Source organism: Chionomys nivalis, chromosome 8 (genome assembly GCF_950005125.1).
Source record: "Chionomys nivalis chromosome 8, mChiNiv1.1, whole genome shotgun sequence".
NCBI lineage: Eukaryota > Metazoa > Chordata > Mammalia > Rodentia > Cricetidae > Chionomys > Chionomys nivalis.
Window position 1 is genome coordinate 59,506,512 of NC_080093.1, and position 20,099 is coordinate 59,526,610.

A 20,099-nucleotide genomic window follows, 5' to 3' on the forward strand; every position below is an offset into this window, starting at 1 on the left:
AGTCTTGGTGCTCCCAGCTAAAACGACAGGGAACGTGTCCTCTCTTCTCTAGACCCTGGATGTGCTCCTCGGCGACAAAGCCAGCTCACAGGGCAGAGGACCTCCCTTAACCTCTATGGGCTGCCTTGTAAGTACATGAGCTTAATAAGGAGGCTCCCCCAGATCGCATCGAAGACCAGGTCCCTTTTCACTCTGAGACCAGGAGGAAACAGACTGGGGGGGATATCCCTCCTTTTTTTAGACAATATAAGCTAATCTTGCTCAAGGACCAGTAGGTTGGCCTGAGAGAGAGCAGCACTTGTCAGCACGAAGAGCTCTCTATACATCCACATTTGTAGGAAGGGGCACAGAGAAGCAGCTTCCAGCCCCAGCCAGTGGGCATGAAGCAGTCTCTCAGCACACAGGCTGGGAAGGCGGGGGGGGGGGGCGGGGGGATCACACATATCACTGCCAAATTCCCTCACAGCATGGTGGGCTCTGGGACACGGTTGCTTTGAGGTGCCCCTCTCACACAAAGTCAGGTTTGGGGGGAAAGAGTCCCTTGGCCTCAGGGTCCCACTGCAAGCATCCCCACCCTGCACAACAGAAGTCGTTATAGTGACCAGCAGCTGTGGCCTCCCTCCACCCACAGGGCTGGCCTCCCTTTGGGGTCCTTGCACAATCTGTGACGATCCCTCTGAGGCGGATGTAGCTTGGTTTCTTCTCTCCGTTCTTCTTTTCCTCTTCCCGCATGCCTTCAACCCTTCCAAGGGCCCTGACCCTAAAGAACATGGCAGGATGGCCTTCCCAGACAAAGACGTTCCTGGGGAACGAAGAACGTTAGACACCTGTTGGACAAGGTAAGAGCAATACAGGGAACGCAGAAATCACAGGACCGATGGCCACAGTACTATGAAAATATATAAAGATATAGGTATAGATATAGATATTAAAAAATCTGATATGGCTCTCAGTAAAAAGGAACTAAAAACAATTAAAGTGTCCCAATTTCTAACTTCTACCTCCTGTGATACCCTTCCACATATGTGTGACTAATAGAGATCAATGGTCTCCCTTCTGAGTGATATCCAGGCTGAGGTCAGCACCTCTAACACATGACAGTTCAAGAAATGAAGCCGTGTGAGCTCACTCCTGATACACCCCTGTAGGAGCAAAGGACTTCAGAGCTACCTGAGCCCAAAGAGGGGCTGGCCAGGGCCACCAGGACTACACAGAGCCAGGGTCACCAGGACCTCACAGAGCCAGGGCCACCAGGACCACACAGAGCCAGGGTCACCAGGACCACACAGAGCCAGGGTCACCAGGACAACACAAAGCCAGGGTCCCCAGGACTACACAGAGCCAGGGTCACCAGGACCACACAGAGCTGCAGTCTATCCAGAAGCTCAGTCTACCCAGAAGCTCGGCCTTGTGGCAACCCCACTTCATTAGGAGCTGGGCTTCGGGGAACAGGTGATTAAAAATGAAAAGGTGCTTTCAGGAGTGATAAGGTTTTTATATTTATGTTTATGAAAACACATTCTGGAATGTCCCGCAGTAAAAGAGCATTTCCATTAGCGCACACGGGGTCTCCAGGTTCCGCCCACATCTGTAATGCACCAGGCACTTAGAGCTAATGAAGCCGAACTGCCTTCCCAACACTCTGCAGAGCCAACTTCTCGCCGAGAACCAGCGAGCTGCTCCAATAAATCTGGTGTGCCGTGAACCCTCCAGATGAAACAGCCCTTCCCTAGAGCCTGGGGTCACCAGAGCTCCTGAGAAAGCACAAAGGCTACTGGGGAGGAGCACGTGACTCTGTAACACTCAATACCTTTCTCAAAGTTTCTTTTTTGAGATACTTCCGAAATCAATGACTCGTATTTTTTTTGCAAGGTAACCAAAGATGCACCAGCTCCATTTTCAATGCGCAGCTTGCCCTGGTCATTGTTGACTCCAGTGACTCTAGGGTGAGGGTTATATGCCACCATGCTTAATTTTAAAAGATAGCCAGAGCGCCAGGCGGTGGCGGCACACACCTTTAATCCCAGCACTCAGGAGGCAGAGGCAGGTGGATCTCTGTGAGTTCGAGACCAGCCTGGTCTACAAGACCTAGTTCCAGGACAGGCTCTTAACCTACAGAGAAACCCTGTCTCAAAAAACAAACAAAAAACAACAACCACAAAAATAAAGATAGCCAGAGGTGGGTGGGGCAGTGGCATGGGTTTGTTTCATAGTACTTGGGAAGTGGGCAGAAGGACCGAGAGTTCGAGGCCAGCCTGAATTGTCAAGTGCAAACAACAAAAAAGAAAGAAAACAAACAAAAATAGTCCTGGGAGCTTCACTGAATGATGCTCTTCCGCCAGGTGGCAGGGCTCCCTGACGCCACACAGAACCCCCAGAGTCAGCTCAGGAGGCCACACAGAACCCCCAGAGTCAGCTCAGGAGAGAAACGAGAGGAAGCAGGATGTAGCCACCATCCTCTGAACTGTGTCCTCTGTTCAGAGATACTAGAGTGTTCAGAAGGAGGGAAGGGATGGACCTAGTATACAGGAGGGGAGGGGAGGGGAGAGAAAGGCTAGGGTAAAGATAGATACTGACGGAGAAAAAGACAAACAGGAAGAGAGGCAGAGAAAGACAAGATAGGTCTTACAAGGAAAGGCGTGGCACAAGGGGGCAAGATCGTGAGAGAACAGCAGAGAAGGGTGGGTCGTGCAGAAGCAGACGGGGGTCAGAGAGGCAGCCATGGCTCGGGCATCACACCTGCCACTGTCAAGAACAGTCCTCTGGATGGAGCCTCGGAGGGGCAAGAAGGGTGGGGTTCAATATGTCCTGACCTAGGTTAGGGGAGAGACTTCAGTGCCAAGAGCCAGAGCAGGGAGTCTCGTGGAAGCAGGCTGCATGTGCTACACCCATGGTCCACACATGTAGAGCTAAACAAGATGTGCAACGAACGAGGATACACAGGTTTATGTGAGGTTTGCCCGTTACAAATAAGTGGGTGACATGCTGTGTTGCTGTGTTGTGGGGTTTTAATTTGCAGGGCTGGGAATAAAATCCAGGGCCTTTGCCTTGCTGAGCAAGTGCCCCAGCACTAGCTACACCTTCAGTGTCGTAAGATGCTCCTCGTGGGGGAAGCTGGCTGAAAGTCACCCGCCATTTCTCTCTGCTCTCTAGGGACCAACAACCATCTCGGAAGGTTCCTAGACAGGGAGGAATGTCACTCAGTGGTAGAGTGCTTGTTTGGCGAGCATGAAAGACTGTGGGTCAGCCGGGCTGTGGTGGCATGCACTTTTAATCCCAGCACTCGGGAGGCAGAGGCAGGTGGATCTCTGTGAGTTGTGAGTTCAAGGCCAGCCTGGTCTACAGAGCTAGTTCCAGGACAGCCAGGGCTACACAGAGAAACCCTGTCTCTAAAAATAAAATAAAAATAAAAAATACTGTGTCCCAGAATCACAGGATGGAGTCAAAAGTTCCCAAAGTCCCTTGGTTAGCACATGGATTGTATATGCTTTTCTACTGCTGTGATAAACACCATGACCCAAAGCAACCTGAGACGGAAAGGGCTTATTACATTTTACAGGTTATAGTCCTTCATCCTGGAAAGCCAGGTTAGGAACTCAAGGCAGGAGCTGAAGCAGAGGCCACAGGGGAGTTCTGCTAACTGGCTTGCTTACCTTAGCTTACTCAGCCTGCTGTCTTACACAGAGCAGGCCCACCTGCCTGAGGATGGCATTGCCCTCAGTGGGCTAGGCCCTTCTATATCAGTTAGCAATTATGAATATACCTCACAGGCATACCCATAAGCCAATCTGAGGGAGGCAATTCCTCTGGTAAGCGCTCTCTTCCCAGATGTGTGTAGGTTTCTGCCGAATTAACAAAACCTAACCTGCACATGCAGGAAACACAAGGCAGCTGAGAGAAGCCATGTTGTGGCAGGCTGGGCCAGGGTGAGAAGGAGGACACCTGCCTGGAGAAGGGGTCAAGACAAGCTCAGGACCTACTGGCAACCTAGGATGGAGAGTGACTTACCAGAGTAGAGATGAGCATACCTTTGGGGGACTCGACGGGGTCTCCCCTGGGTACCAGGTCCTGGGGCTCTGTCTCCCACAGACTCTAGAGTGAATTCCCCCTAATGATCCTGTGGAAATTAACCAAACTTATAACTTTGACAGGTCACTTGAGTTTAGGAACAAAGCTAGTTTGCCAAAATGATCCTTTTTTCTTTAATTAAAACCCTTTGTTAACCGCCAAGCTAACACCTTCCTCCAAGACAGACAAGATTAGCCTGCCTCCATCACCCCAGGCAGATGGCCATCCAAGGAGGCTAGGCTGTGCCCCAAGAGAGCAGAGCCAGGTCTCAACAAATGACACTGGCACTGTAGGCATGGCTCCAAGAGCCTGGCAAATCAGATGAGCAGGTCTCTACAGGACACCCAACAACCTCTGTCTGTGTCAGCGCTACTGGGGGGCAGTGAAAGGCATTGAGGATGTGCCCAGTGGAGAGCTCACTTGAGAAGGCAAAGATCAGTCAGCTGAGCAGGAGCACTGACTGGGACTGATAGAGGATGCCAACAGGAGCCACTGTAATCTGCTGGCCTGGTCTGTCACCTGGATACCCTGTCCCTTTAAGAGACAAGCTCCACCCACTCCCAACCTCCCCACACACACCCTTCCACGTCCCCCCTCCCCCTTGATTCCCCCCCTTCTTCTAGAGAGGCAGCTTCTGCCTCTCTCTCTCTCTCTCTCTCTCTCTCTCTCTCTCTCTCTCTCTCCTCCCAACTCTTCTCCTCTTCTCCCTCCATAGTCCACTAAATAAACTCTATACCAAGCTCTTGCTGCCTCAGGTCACCTGCCAGGGGACCCTCAGAAGCCTCAGGTGACCCACCACCACCCCTCGTGGGACTGGTCCCCCACCACCTCTTTATAAATGATAACACCATACCTGTGTCCCAGGAACTCTTGACACAACCACGGCCATTAGAACAGACAGAGAACAGAACCAGGACTGGGAACAGATAAAACCAGAGAAAACAGGCCATCCAGGCCCAACCCTTCCTACTACAGCGCAGGGGCTATGGTGAGTGACCATCCCCGGCTTGTTTGGGCCACAGTATTTATCTTAAGCCAACCTTGATTTTGTCTCATTGTATTTCAAACTGACAAAAATTGGGACACGGAGATACACACACACACACACACACACACACACACACGCAGAGAGAGAGAGAGAGAGAGAGAGAGAGAGAGAGAGAGAGAGAGAGAGAGGCCTCTCCCACATGCCTATGACCACACCCCTCCTTCCCTTGGGCAATGTTGCTAAACCTTTCCTGGAGAGATGTCACACTCCAGACAGGGCACCAACAACAAAAAAACGATGTCACAAAGTCTAGCTTGACTAATCATTAAGTTTAATCAAAGTTACTTACAGGAAACATGGACAATTTATGAGCAGCTAGACCTCTGAAGAAGAGAGCTCCCAAATGTTGGTCAGTTACTACATCCTGCTCACAAGCACAGGCCCCGGAGCCACATCTTATCGGGCCACCCACTGTGGGATATTAATGGCCTAGGGTCATGTGCAGATAATTGCAGCTGTTACTGACGTTGAGATGAAAGTGACCAAGTCAAGCCCAGAGAGCAGAATTCCACAGCAGGTATAAAATACCTGTAAGCACACCCTGATGTGAGCGAATGGGCAGACAAATGTGTAAGCTGGGGAAAAGGACAAATATCCAAAAATTTCTGAACTGCAACCCAGATAAGTTTTGTGCCCCTCAGGTGTGGGCTGTTTCTGACTTCCAAACAGTACGGCAGGGAAAGAAGAAGGTCCCGTCACTGTGGACATACCTGACAAGCGTCTTTAGGCCGTGACAGATCGTGGGGGCATTAGGTCAGGTCTCATGGCGCAATGAAAACAGCACCTTACTCTATGGAATGCCCTCCGTGAGGTGGAGCCGGGGAGTGGGGGTGGGGTGTGCCAAGAGTACACCTGTTCCAAGAGTACGGTATAGCCTAGGCTAGACGGATGGCTATCCAGCAGGTAGGCTTCACTCCACGGGACTGATGCTGGCACCTGAGGGTTCACGGTCAGCAGTGCCATCTAAGAGGCTCACAAGGACCAGGGGATGGAGGTCAAAGGGCTTAGCTCTAAAATTCTAACAGGCAACAGGGCAGGCGACGGGCGACAGCCACACAGGTCTGTGAACTCTAATCCCCAGAAAATCATCCTCAACCTTGTACACGCTTGATCTGTAAAAGGGAAAAGGAGGTAGAGTTCAGAACACTAGCGTGCACGGGGGAGGTGGGGGACGTAGGGGGTGAACGTGAGGAAGGGGGAGGCGGAACGGGGGATTTCCAGCCGGTGCGGAGCTCTCCTCGGTCCTCGCGCGCCCCCTGGTGCCCAAGGCCGCCCCTGCAGGTGGCACAGCTTATCGGCCTGCGGTGCGCAGCGCCCTCGTGTGGACGCACACTGTCATCACCTGCAGCAGCCTCCAGAAGCCAGGCGCTGATTCTGAGTCCAGTGGTGACCAGATACTGAGAACACCAAGCTAGTTCCTGAAAAGTCACAAGCAGCCTCAGCCAAATCTCAGAGGCAGAGAATCTGAATTAGCACAGGAACCCCAGCATGGCTCACAGTTACCAGTCTTGGGTTTGGGGAGTGACCCAAGCCATGACCGGACACTGGGGGCCTCCAGCAGTCAAAGCTGGGTCCCACTCAGCCAGGTCAGGTCCAATCTTATCCTGACGCTGACATCTCAGAACCTGGCTAGAATTGGGACTGTAGAGTCCCTAAACAGACACAGAGGAAGCAAGTGGCAAACCCTGGACCACCAAGGATCCTACAGACTGGGGACAACCCTTCCAGAGGGGCATCATTCCCCAACTTAATAAGTTCCCAGGAGCAGGTGTTAACGGGGCCTGCACTCTTCTCCACAGACCTCCAAAGCCTACAGACAATGCTGGTTTCTGCAGGCTGTTTCTCCACCCCTATGTACAGCAGGGCCCTTGAGGGGAAGAGGACAGATCAAAGTGCCAAGGAGGTGGCAGTCTGCCTGGGGGGAATAACAGCACCCAAAGGCTCTGGGCACCCTAATTCCATTGGTGGCTGTCTGTCAGGGTGACTGGACATGGAGCAACTGTTCTGTTCATGTGTTTGGGAACTCAAACCTGCTTCTCTGGTTGCTAGAAGAGTGCGTTCCACCCTGTGTACTCATCTTTAGCTTCTCTTATGCCAGTGAAGAGGACCCAGCCCCTCTCACACTCTACCTAGCACTGACCCTGATCCTTGGGGATTGCAACTGTCCTCCCTCCCAAGCTGCACAACTGAACTCTAACTCCATATCCTGGGGGGATAAGAGGGCAATTGGAGGCACGTGTGGCCTGAGATCTAGGGCCAGTTCCCAGATACACCAAGTACCATGACCTTGAGCAACTTGTTTAACCTGTTTCCCCTCTAAAATGTGAATGAAAAGGCAGGGACTTCTGTTAACCCCAGTACTCGGGTCACTGCCTGATACCATGTATATGCTGACTGATGTGGCAACCATAAGTGGATCGTGTGCTCTGGGAGGAATGGTTGCTGAACAAGGCTCATGACCAGTGGCACTGACAGGCCAGTGCAGACTCCTCCATGAACCCTAATCAAACTTAGCAGACTGCAGGTAGGTCTAGTAAGAACAGCCCAGCAGGCTGGACTCGCCTCAGGATGGAGAAGCAGGACCACCTCTGCCTACAGCCTGGACAGCACCCAGCGGGCACTCAGAGGACTCCGCTGCCATCATCTCCAACCCCCTGTCCTACCTCCAGACTTAGCGTCCTAGGGTGCAGCGGCACGCTCATGAGCGTCACTTCCTTGACGGCAGTGGGCACACGCCCAAGAGCAGGATTCTAGTGGACCATGATGCAAGCAAGGGAGCAAGACCCGGCAAGGTCACACAGCACGCAGTGTGGCCGAGAACTGACCATGGGACCCCTGGCTCCGAATGCTCTAACCACCCCGTTGCCCCACCTCTAGGATGTCAAGAGTCAACTGCCCACTTGTGTATCTTGCAAGAGACAGCTGCAGTTCTCCAGGGGCAGAGACAATGGTAGTCAGAGGATGTGAGAACAGCACACCACACCGCGGACCAAGTGCCAGCCCAGCAACCACGTCCCCCTATCAAGTCAGAAAGATACTGCACAGAGCATCCCCGGAGCCGACCACATAAGTGAGATGCATACCTTTCTGAACCAGCCCGTCCCTTCCGCGTAGCACCCGGAAGCTACCCACCCACTTATAGTCCATGCTCGACTCATTCCGCACCAAAGGAAGAGTGTGGCAAGAAGGTACAGACCAAGTGAAAACCCACCTTGTGCAGTGTCCACCGCCATTCCCATGGAGGTTATGCTAGACAAACGCGACACAAGTTAAACATTCTTGTGCTTGTGTTTAACTCCCTGCACTCTCCAGAAGGTAAGAAAACACCCGTGTGCGCGATTTTGTCCTTATTCACAACACTATATCCAACCAAAATTGTAAGTGAGGAGGGCGCCGGAAGAGAACGCTGTTTCCATACCGCCTTTAGAGACATTTCCTCCCTTCTTCCTGAGCGAGAGACCCACCGTTCACACAGCAGGGCCTGCACGCAGCCCCGCTGGAGTCAGAGGCTCCTGCCCAGGAAGTGGACAAGAACAACCCTGAAGAGGAAGGAACTCCTGGGAAGTCCAGGCACTGGGTCTCAGCGACAGGTATCCGGACGGACAGGCACCACCATCAGTTCCCAGAATGCCCCGCGTGCCCTCTTCTTTGTGTGCATATTTGTGTCCAAGTGCATCTACTCTCTGGGCCATAAAGTGTGCACAGGGACAGAACACTGGGGCGAGGCTGCCCTGGAAACTGTAGCCACCACCTCCAAGTTCAGGCTTTCGTCCAAAACCAGCCTGGACCCCCACTGTCCTCTTCCGTATGGTGTACACCTTGTATTCCAGGAGCTCATGATTCGTGAACAAAACCCTTCTGACATGACTAGCAGGCACAGCTACAGAAGGAGACACTGCCTCAATAAAACAGAAAAAGAACATTTTTAAATGGGAGTGTGGGGGATAGACGGTGGGGTTCTGAGGGCATCCAAATTCCTTTTAGCTTTTCAGCATGTGATGGAGATTGCTTTGGGCTTGATAGCATAAAAATTAGTTTAATGCCCACAATTAACAACCCTTGCCTCTTATCAGACAAGATATCCCAAGCCAGAGCTGCACCAAGAACGCTCAGACCTAACCTTGGCTCCATGGCCATCAGCCAGGCAAGCTCCCCCTCTAGTGTTCATATGGGGGAACTGCAACTTCCTCAAAAGTGGGATGCTTTAAGGAACTATTAAGTGTGCTTAATAATTAACCACCGGTAGCCATTTAGATGAAAGTGGGGCAACATTAAAGAGGACATTTAGAGTCGGAATATGCCAAGTCATGGAGCTTTTGAAAATCCACTCCACTCCTAACACAAGGGTTAAACACGCACACCAGTATCGAAAACCCAGAGGCTGTGCCATCTCCCCTGGATGGCACAGCTCTCCTGTAGAATGCACACCGTGCCTCGGGCATAGCCCAGGGCTGGACATCAGCTGCCTGGTTTGAATAGCAGCTTCCACCAGACCTGATGGCACACACAGGAGACAAAGGCAGGAGAAAACTACCAGTAAGACTATCCTGCCCCAGCCTGGGCTCTCTGTATTAAAAACATAGTAAGTAGGGTGCTGGAGAAGACGGTTCAGCAGCTGAGAACACTTGTGCTCTAGCAGAGGACCTGAGCACCCAAATGATGGCTCAGGTTGACAAGCATCCCTACCTCCAATTTCAGGGAATCTGACACCCTCTTCTAACCTCCACGGACACCAAGCACATACATGGTACCCAGATACGCATGTAGACAAAACATGTATGCACATATAATAAGTAAATCTAAATAAAAAAATTCACAGCTCCCCACACAGGGCCCTTGCAGATGAGCTTACAATATTTCCTCCTGCAGGGGTACCAGGCTTGGGACAAGGGGTCCATGGTGACCGTTAAAAGTCCCTAAAACCAGCTTACCTGAAGTCCTTCACATCTGAACATCTGTGACTATGCGGCAGCCCTGAAGACTACTCTTTAAAGCCACACATGGTGGAGAATGGCACAGCACTTGGCTGCTTCAGCGGGGCCACTGTTACCACTGGCATCAGGTATGTGCAATAAAAGGGGACGTGTTTGCAGAGAACTAAGTCAGCTCTTCCCAGAAGTGTTTGAATTTGGTAGCAAGTCCCAGTTGTCAATTTTCAAAAAAACTATTTTAAAACTTAATCAGAAATAAAATCTTGTTTCATGTTGAAATATTAAATATTTGGGGGAGGGTAGGTCTGTTTGCCTTTTTTAGAATTTGTCTTTTTTTTTGTCTTTTGTTTGTTTGTTTGTTTGTTTTGACACAGGGTTTCTCTATAGCTTTGGAGTCTGTTGTAAGGAGGCCGCTTGTTTGTTCCTGGCTGCCCAGAACCAAAATAATCACACAGAAACTGTATTAATTACAACACTGCTTGGCCTACTCGCTAATGCATATTTCTAGCTCACTCTTATCTCTTAAATTAACCCATTTCTATTATTTTATATTTTACCATGAGGCTGTGGCCTACCAGCAAGGCTCTGGCTGGTGGCTTGCGTCTTTCTCCTCTGGTGGCTCCACGGCGTCTTCAGACTCCGCCTTCTTTCTCCCGGCATTTTTAGTTTTCCCCGCCTAGCTCTGCTCTGCCCTCTCACAGGCCCAGCCAGCTCCTTTATTCATTAACCAATAAAAGCAACACATATACAGAAGGACCTCCCATACCAGGAGTCTGTCCTGGAACTAGCTCTTATAAACCAGGCTGGCCTCAAACTCACAGAGATCCCCCTGCCTCTACCTCCCAACCTCCCAAGTGCTGAGATTAAAGGCTTGTGCCACCACCACCCAGCTGAATTTTTTAAGTGTGTGTGTGTGTAGGTGTGTGCACATGTTTGTATATGGTTACGCACAGTCACCCCCAGAGGACACATGCACCTCACGTGGGTACTGGTAATCAAACTAGTGCCCTCTGTGAGAACTTTATGTGCTCTTAAGTCCTGTGCCCTCCCTTAAGCTGTTGTTGTTGTTCAGCCCTTTGAGATAAGGTCTCATCTATCTTGGGCTAACTCTGAATTGCTTCCATTCTCCTGCTAATCCTTCTGCCTACACCTCTGAGTGTCCAGATTACACGTGTGACTCGAAGACCAAACAATCTCAAACTCTGAGCTTCAACTTCAGCTGTCAGGATAGGTGCTGCATGGGCACCTCTGCATGAACCACGTACTTCTAACAGGTTCCACTGTTTGGGAGACGGATTCCCTTGAGAATTATCATTTGACTTTTGACAGCATTGTTCTTGTATGCGATTCACATCCACTGCACTGTTCTCTCCTCCCCCGACCCTTCTTCCCATCGCCTCACTCCTACCCTTCTGGTTGCAATAGCTTTCAGTTCCTAGGACTTCCACACCCTCTCCTGGAGTGTTCCCTGAGCTTGGAAGAGTTGGCCCATTTGAGGCAAAGCACCGAGCAGTCACTTAAATAATTTAGTTATTAAATGACAAACTAAAAAGAAATATGTTTGCTATTAAAAAAAAAAAAAGAAAATCAATCTCAACTTCAAACTCCTCAATAGGATTAAATAAGCATTTTCGTAAAGACTGAAAATGCCAATGAGTTTAACCTCTTAAGAAGTCAAGGCTATGGGACTTGAAAACGGAGACAGGAGATGATGAGGAGCTATCACCTGGAACTGAAGGGCAGTTCTGAAGGTCTACCGTACCACACACCTCAGAAACTTCAAGTTGGCACACCTGGTTATTTCAACATTGGCCCTTATGGGGTTCACCCTGTCAACCTGACTGGATTTGAAATTATCTATGGGGCCGGGCGGTGGTGGTGCACGCCTTTAATCCCAGCATTTAGGAGGCAGAGGCAGGCGGATCTCCATGAGTTCGAGACCAGCCTGGTCTACAAAAGCTAGTTCCAGGACAGGCTCCAAAACCACAGAGAAACCCTGTCTCGAAAAACCAAAAAAAAAAAAAAAAAAAAAAAAAAAGAAAGAAAAAACAAAAGAAATTATCTATGGGATACAACTCTGAGTATATCTGTAGAAGTGTTTCCAGAAGGTTTAACCCTGAATGTGGACCACAGCATACTGTAGGCTGAGCTCTCAAACTGATTAAAAAGAAAATTCTGGGCAGCGGTGGTGCACTACTTTAATTTAATCCCAGCACTCAGGAGGCAGAGGCAGGTGGATTTCTGTTTGAGGCCAGCCTGGTATACAAAGCAAGTTTCCAGGACAGCTAGAGCTGTTACACAGAGAAACCCAGTCTTGAAAAAGAACAAAACAACAGGAAGGGAGGGAGGGAAGGAGGGAGGGAGGGAAGAGAGAAAGAGAAAGAGAGAGAAGGGGGAGGAGGAGGAGGAGGAGGAGGAGGAGGAGGAGGAGGAGGAGGAGGAGGAGGAGGAGGAGGAGGAGGAGGAGGAGGAGGAGGAGGAGGGAGGGAGGGAAGCCAGCAAGCCATCTAGCCAGGTGAGCACCAGCATGCATCTCTCCCTGCTTCCTGACTGCTGGTGCCTGCCTTCCCCATCTTGATGGAAGTGCTTTCTGTCAGGTTCTCTCTCACAGTAACCAGGGCAGTAACTGAGCACAGGGCCGATCCACACATTCAGCAACAGGCAGAACAAGATCAATCCAACCATGACCTTAGAGGTCACTAGTAGTCATAAGAGCCACTTGGCTGAGCGGGACAAATGTCTCTGAAAGCTGGAAAAGGGACTAGAGCAAGAACTTCGGAAAGGCCATGAGTAACTTAACACGCACCTTTGCCAGAGAGGGGGTTCGAGTTTGTGAATTATACCTACACAGAAAGTTGAGCCCACCCCCTATGACTGCACACTCCAGCAGTTAGTGTCCCCCAACTACAAAGGAAAACCTCACCACCAAGATTTGCTTTCATTGCCTTGACCCTTCCTACCCCACAGCTCCCCTCCGCAATTATTACAAAAAGTAGAGTTTGGGGGAAAATCTATACCAGGCTTTTTCTTTTAGCTACCAACCTGCTCCCAAATATAACACGGAGACTTATTAGTTATGAATGCTCGGCCTAGCTTAGGTTTGTTTCTGGCTCTTTTTAAATTATCCTGTTTCTTTTTACCTACCTTTTGCCTCGGAGCTTTTTACTTTTTCCCCCCTTCTAAGTATCTTACTTTCACTGCTTCTCATATCTGGCTGGCTAACAGCTGGCTGGCTTCTGGCCCAGGGAGTGCCCCTCCCCTTCTCCTTGATCCTTAGCAATTCTTTTGAGCCTAATTTCCCTTCCTATTTATTCTCTCTGACTGCCAGCCCCACCTGTCCCTCTTCTGCTTAGCTTTTGGCTGGTCAGGTGCCTTAGGCAGGAGAGGTGAACCAGCAACACATATTTTCATAATTAAACAAATGTAACATAAACAAATGTAACACACCTTTACATAGTAAAAGTAACATTCCACAGCATGAACAAGTGTAACACATCTTTACATAGTTATACATTTCACAACAAAATCCATTCCTACAGGCTTATCTCCCAAAGTAGACACAAATTCCTAAGAACCTTTCTCTATCAAGGAAGTTATTGTCAGACATAACCACACTGACTGACCAGTAGTTAGTGTGAGGCCCTCTAATTCCTACTTACCCAGCACCTTCTAGGAGAAACCTGCTCATGGGAGAACTGGTTTCCCTGGTGACAGGTAAATTAAGCCAGGGCGGCATGAGTCTTTGTTATGGGCCACTCAGTGCTGGCTGTCCTTGGTGCCTCCAGACCTCATTTTACTCTCATCCTTGATACATGAATTCTACCTCACACCCTGCAGGTCGCAGAAGCCAACCATACCAGATCTACCTAGAACCATTCCGTAAAGACTGGCTCCCCAAGACATATTCAAACTTGCTCAATTCGACACAGCACACGCTTGGAAGTCTCCTCCAACAGGCACCCAATCAAACATCAGACAACACTGCAGCCTGTCCTCTGGACGTGAGCAGGTGCTGCCAAGGCTGAAATAAAGCTGCCTCTAGCAAGGGACTTCAACTGCGACAAGATTTCTGCAAAAGTGGACTGGTTTCAGCCCCTTCACAAACTTTCTTGTTAGAAAGTCTGACAACAGAAGTTTAACTGGACCCCAAACTCTTTACCTCCAAATTTATCTACGATAGCCAAGATCTCTTGACCCCCATGGCTCCCTGCCTCATTGTTACCCCCACTTACCCTGGAGTCAAGAGAGCAAATAACAGAATTTAAGAGACTAAAACTAGGATAAAATAATAAGGAAGGCAGGGATGGAGGAAGGGAAGGATGGAGAAAGGGAAGGAAGGAAGGGAGAAGGGAAGGAAGAAGGGAATAAATAGGACACAAAGGAGGAGGTAGGGAGGATGGGTGAAGGTCTGGGAGGAGCTGGGGAGAAAAGTGGAAGACAAACATGATCGAATAAAAATGTATTTAAACTGGCTTTGTTACTTATGTCAAGTTACTCGTTTCAGTATGGGGGAACACTACTTTTATTGTTTAGTCTTGTCATCTTGACATAATCTATAATCACCTAAGAAAAATCTACCTGAAGATTTTCCAGGCCAGGTTGGCCTTTAGGCATGTGTGCAAGAGACTGTCTCAATTAGACCTGGTCCACTATGAATGGCACCATTCCACAAACTGGGCACCGTATGTGTAAAAACCACAAGGCATGCACGCATGCATTCTTGCTGTTCTTGCTGCCTGCTTCAAGCTCCTGCCCTGACTTCCCTACAATGCTTGGCTGTGACCTGGTACTGTAAGCCAAACAAACCATTTCTCCCCAAGTCACTTTTTGTCAGAGTGATCTATCATCATAACGGACATGAAACTAGGACCCTTAGGATAATGTAAGGATAGCGTTGTGTTGGAATAGGACAAGGGGTATTTGTAGATAAAGAAAAAGTCATAAAAGCGTGTAAAATAAGTTCAGCTTGGGAGGCTAAGAAAACCAGCCTTCCTGCAGATGGTTTGATTTAAGCTCTCTCTCTCTCTCTCTGCTTCATGCTTAAGGTTCAAGACGTCCTCAGCTTCTGCTCCAGACGCCATGCCTATTACTACCACATCTCCCTGCCCAAAGAAATCCTCTCCTGTAAAATGCCTCGGTCACTAGTGTTTAACTCAGTCATAGAAAAGTTACTAATACAGCCATACTTCCACACAGGAAGCCATACCTTGGTAAGAACGAGAGATAATCACACCTATGTGCATTTAAGTTTTACTTACACAATGATCTTCATTTAAGTGGAAATAAAGAACCTCGTTTTCCAGGAAGCCAGGCCCACCCCTCTTCTATCCCTCCACCTTACACCAAAGGGAGGAAGGAGAGGCAGCTTCAGAGCTCTGGAGAGGCGGGTCTGTACTTTCTCTCTGGCTCTCCTTGCCCCAGTTACTAGACACACCCCTTCCTTCCACACAGTGCTCATAGCCCAGATCAGCAGGCTGATGGTTCGAGAACATCCCACAGGAACCAAACACCCAGATTCCACAGCTGTGAATTCAGAAATACTATGGGAGGCTTGTGCCAGCAAAGCATAAGACAGGTGTTTCTCATATATGTAAAGTCAGAGTAGAAAAAAATATTTAAAATTGTTATGGCTCTTAGAATATTCTCTACCTATCAGAAGGTATAATTAGTATACTCACTGCAATGATCAAAATAACCTGCATCCTTTAGGACAGAAAGGTGCTTCCTTACTCTGGGTCACTACCACTCCCTCTAATGGATGTTGGGAATAAGGTATTCTGGCTTTCTGAAGATGGTCTTGATAAACATCATCGCAGTCAGCAGAGTAGTAAGCCTTTTGTTGCATTTTCTAAGACTGTGAAGAGCTCTCTGGCCAGTGAGGGGAGCCATTGGGCTGGCACAGGAGTTCTCTAAGCTCTACTGCACACTGCTTGGAAGAGGCCCTCATTTCCTGATGAGCTTTCCTAATTGCTACAAGAGGCCCATGTGTTAAGAGAGTGAAAGGAATTCGCAACCGTGACTGTACATTACAAAGACATTCTACCACTATGAAAACACATTCTACACAGAACCATTTTTAGCTGAATCTGTTTATTGCCTTCTATGTTTCATGAAAATGTAACATGTTTCTTCAGTACGACTTTGTGAAACGCACAGAGCATAGCTGGGTGAGACGCACTTCTACTCCTAGTCCACTTCTCAGGACAAATCATCAGCTGTCCGCTGTAATTAAATACTTCTTGCAATCCGTGAACACCATGCTTAACATTTACTAATTTTCTCCTTTCAATATAGGCAGTAATTCACCATTGTCTTTCAGTTCCTAAGAATTAAAAAAAAGAAAAACAGGCATTCGTGAGTATACAGTCATGCAAAAAAAAAAAAAAAAGAAAGAAAGAAAGAAAGAAAGAAAGAAAGAAAGAAAGAAAGAAAGAAAAAGAAAGAAAAAAGTATCTAAGCAACAAGTTTTTACCATATCTGACACCAAAAGGATACCCACTTAGCTAAACCTGCAAGCTTTCAACATGGCCATATTCTTACACTATAAAACTAAAGACAAGGCACAGCAGTAGAGCACTGGCCTACAATGCCAAGGCCCTGGGTTCAAGTCTCTCTCTTCCCTCTCCTCTTTCTCTGCATAAGTAAATCTGAATATAAACTACATCATTAGAATTTATTTTAAAGCAAACACAGTCATCTTTTTGTATTCATGGAGACTGATTGTGGTTCGTACAGATCAAAGACAGCCCTTACAGAGAATGGTATGTAGTTACAGCCCCACATCACTCATGCTATAAAGTGCATGTTGTCATGCTGTGCTGCTCAGGAAATAATGACAAAAACGCTGTACACTGCTGGGAGCATGAGGTCCTTGCACCCAAAGATCTCCAGGGAAACCAGGAAGGTTAAGCATGTAGGAAAAGATGCAGAACTTGTTCTTCATCCAGAAGCTGGGAAGCAGAGGTGATTAATAGCCTGGTGATCAGTGTTATCTGATGGGCCAGGCCCTACAAATCTCCTACAGCCAGGACCAGAGGTGACTAGTAATCTAAATGACCATCGTATTACCTATATAGCCAAGGGGTCCCCCAAGCTCCCACAACCAGGACCTGAGATACCTAACAGCCTAAATGACCCTTACGCTATCTGTATAGCCAGGAGCTCCCCGAAAGCTCCCACAGCCATGACCAGAGGCGGCTAGTAGCCCAAATGACCTCTTTGCTATCTGTAGGACTGAAACCAATCCCAATCTGCTATAGGCCCCTACACTAGCACAGGCAGCCTATCTCTAGAACCCATCTTCTTGAAAGGAATGACATGTACCTGGGTTTCGATATAATTATGCTTTCTTGTGCACTGGGGGTTACATTACACTAGGAAACTTCTTTTCAAATTATACTGGGTTTAAATATGAAGTTTGATCAAGACTGACAAGTCAATCTGAACTGAGTTTTCATTCCCCCACTCAGTTTCCCTGCCTAACATGACATCTACAAGAACTCCCTCAAGACACGTCCGCAACAGACTTGAAAAATTTGAGACAGTGTCTGATTATGTAGTTTTGGCTGTCCTAACTCACTATACAGACCAGGCTGACCTTGAACTCACAGAGATTTGCCTGCCTCTGCCTGTCGAGTGCTAAGATTAAAAGCGTGTACACACCACCAAATCCAGCTTCTACAGATTGTGTGTGTGTGTGTGCGCGTGCGCACGCACTCTTTAGTGGTTGATTCTCCACATCTAGAACCCACAGATGGGAGAACTGGCAAACAATCTTAGGTTACAAAGTTAAAAGCGTGTTCTAAACCAATAGATTAGCGAACACAAAAAGCTAGCCATAGCTCAGGCACGTAACAGATCAGGTAGCCTCCAGTAGCACCCAGTCTTCTGAGTCTCTCGGGTTTATACCTAAGCTCTGGTGAGAAGCACAGCAACTCTACCTAATAATAATAAGAATCTTTCCCTCTGAACCTACACTGAAGAGCTCCACTATCATCTGAGAGCAGACAGCTCAGACATCTTCACTAGGCAGGGCTCCAAGTCCAAGCACTTCTCAGTTCATCTAGTGCCTGCCAATAGCAACCCTTTCCAGGCCACCAGACTGGACAAGTCACTGAGCTACTGACTCGTCAACAAAAAGCACCAAAGCTCTGAGAGACTGATCAGAATTAACATACAGAATGTGCACTAATAAACAAATGGAAAACTGCACTCTGTGGGAAACACAAAGCGACAGCTCCACAAACCTTCAAGGAAAAAAAAAAACAGGAGCGGCAGCATCAACTTGCCAATTTACACATTCTGCGTCATAAGTGCGCCAGTAGTTTAAAACTACTTCCTGGTCTCCCAAGACCCCCATGGCTAAGGCATGGGCTGTGAAACATTCAGACAAGAACAAGCTCAAAAGCACCTGGGATCTAAAGACAGCTTGTATCTTACTAAGATATATACCTACGGCTGATGTGTGTATGCACCTAGGTATTAAAGCAACAAATGCACACTTACTTACCTTGTTGCTTCACGGCTACTCAAAAGCTACAGCATTTTCTTTTCCTCCAAGAATGAGACTATTTATTAGGAAAACTGCATCCCTGCCTACTTTTCTTTTTTTCCCCTCCCTTATTTTCTTTCTTTCTTTTTTTTTTAAGATTTATTTATTATGTATACACACACCAGAAGAGGACACCAGATCTCATTATAGATGATTGTGAACCACCATGTGGTTGCTGGGAATTGAACTCAGGTCCTCTGGAAGAGCAGCCAGTGTTCTTAACCTCTGAGCCATCTCTCCAGTCCTCCCTCCCTTCTTTTCTTTTTTTTTTTAGTTTTTTTTTTTAATATTTATTTTTATTATGTGTATAATAATATTCTGTCTGTGTGTATGCCTGCTGGCCAGAAGAGGGCACCAGACCTCATTACAGATGGTTGTGAGCCATCATGTGGTTGCTGGGAATTGAACCTTTGGAAGAGCAGGCAATGCTCTTAACCTCTGAGCCATCTCTCCAGCCCACCTCCCTTATTTTCAAAGGGCCATCAAACTCTGTACTTGGCAGGAAACAAAGCAACCCTGAACCAGAAAGACAGAGCAGCCCTGCAGCTGCTTCAAGCTCTAATTCCACAGATATGTTGGCTGGTCCAGATATTAAGTTTCTGCACACTGTGAAAGCCTATTTTTAAAGTTTTTATTTTATAATATTTAACTATTTTAAAAACTTGTTTTTCACTTGAAACTCAAAGAAATTACCTCCCAAACAATCAGAAGGCCTAAGGGCAGTCTTAGCCCTTGAGGAGAAGCTGCCCCCACTGTCAGCTAAGTCCTAACATGTCCCCTCCTTAACATACTACAAGGCAGTAGGGTGGGATGGGGCTAACAAAGCTGCAACTTTTCTATGTTTACATTAACCAACACAGCTAATAAGTACAGTTACTAGTAGATGAGGCTGCCTACTAGCACAAAAAATGATAAGTCCATTTAAAAGACAAGAGAAACTAAATTTTTAACTGCCTAATAACCATTTACCAAGATCCTAAGATACACAGAGAATCAGGAAGGATTTGAAGGGATATAAGGCCAGCTGTGGTGGCTGTAACCCCAGAACTAGGAAGACTGAGACAGGTAGAAATTACTGCTACGAGGTCAGCCTGGTCTACAGAAGGAGCTTAAAGGCAGCCTGGACTACAGATTGAGACCTTGTCTCAACAGCAAAATAAGAAGCATGTAACATACAGTGCCTGCCTTAAACAGAATTACACTCTAATAGCAAACAGAGACCTGTCACTTGGCAAAAGTGACCTGCAACTATGCCATAGGAGCAAAGAGACTGTTGCCTCAAGCCTCCTAGTCCTCATCCTCACTCTTGGGCCTTTGGTAGATTAAGGAAAAAGGAAAATGGCCCAGAGAAACAATTACAATAACAAAAAATGAAGGAGTGTAAGAATTTTGGGACAGAGAGATGTTTCTGGCAGGAAAAATGTACACATTTACCAGGAAGTTGGACCCTGAAGGATGGAGGAAGAAAAGATTTAATTATGGAAGAAAATCTCAAGTTGGG

At 47.9% G+C, this 20,099-nt stretch overlaps 1 protein-coding gene across 2 annotated transcripts in view; it reads right to left on the minus strand.

Annotated features, from left to right (window-relative positions):
- Positions 1 to 16,124: 16,124 nt before the first annotated feature.
- Glrx3 (glutaredoxin 3) overlaps positions 16,125 to 20,099 on the minus strand; it is a 32,004-nt gene continuing 28,029 nt past the window's right edge. For both annotated transcript variants that reach the window (XM_057779369.1, XM_057779370.1), the window contains one exon: positions 16,125 to 16,369. In XM_057779369.1, coding sequence (XP_057635352.1) covers positions 16,319 to 16,369 — 51 coding nt within the window. In that variant the 3' untranslated portion in view covers positions 16,125 to 16,318. The remainder of the gene's footprint in view (positions 16,370 to 20,099) is intronic.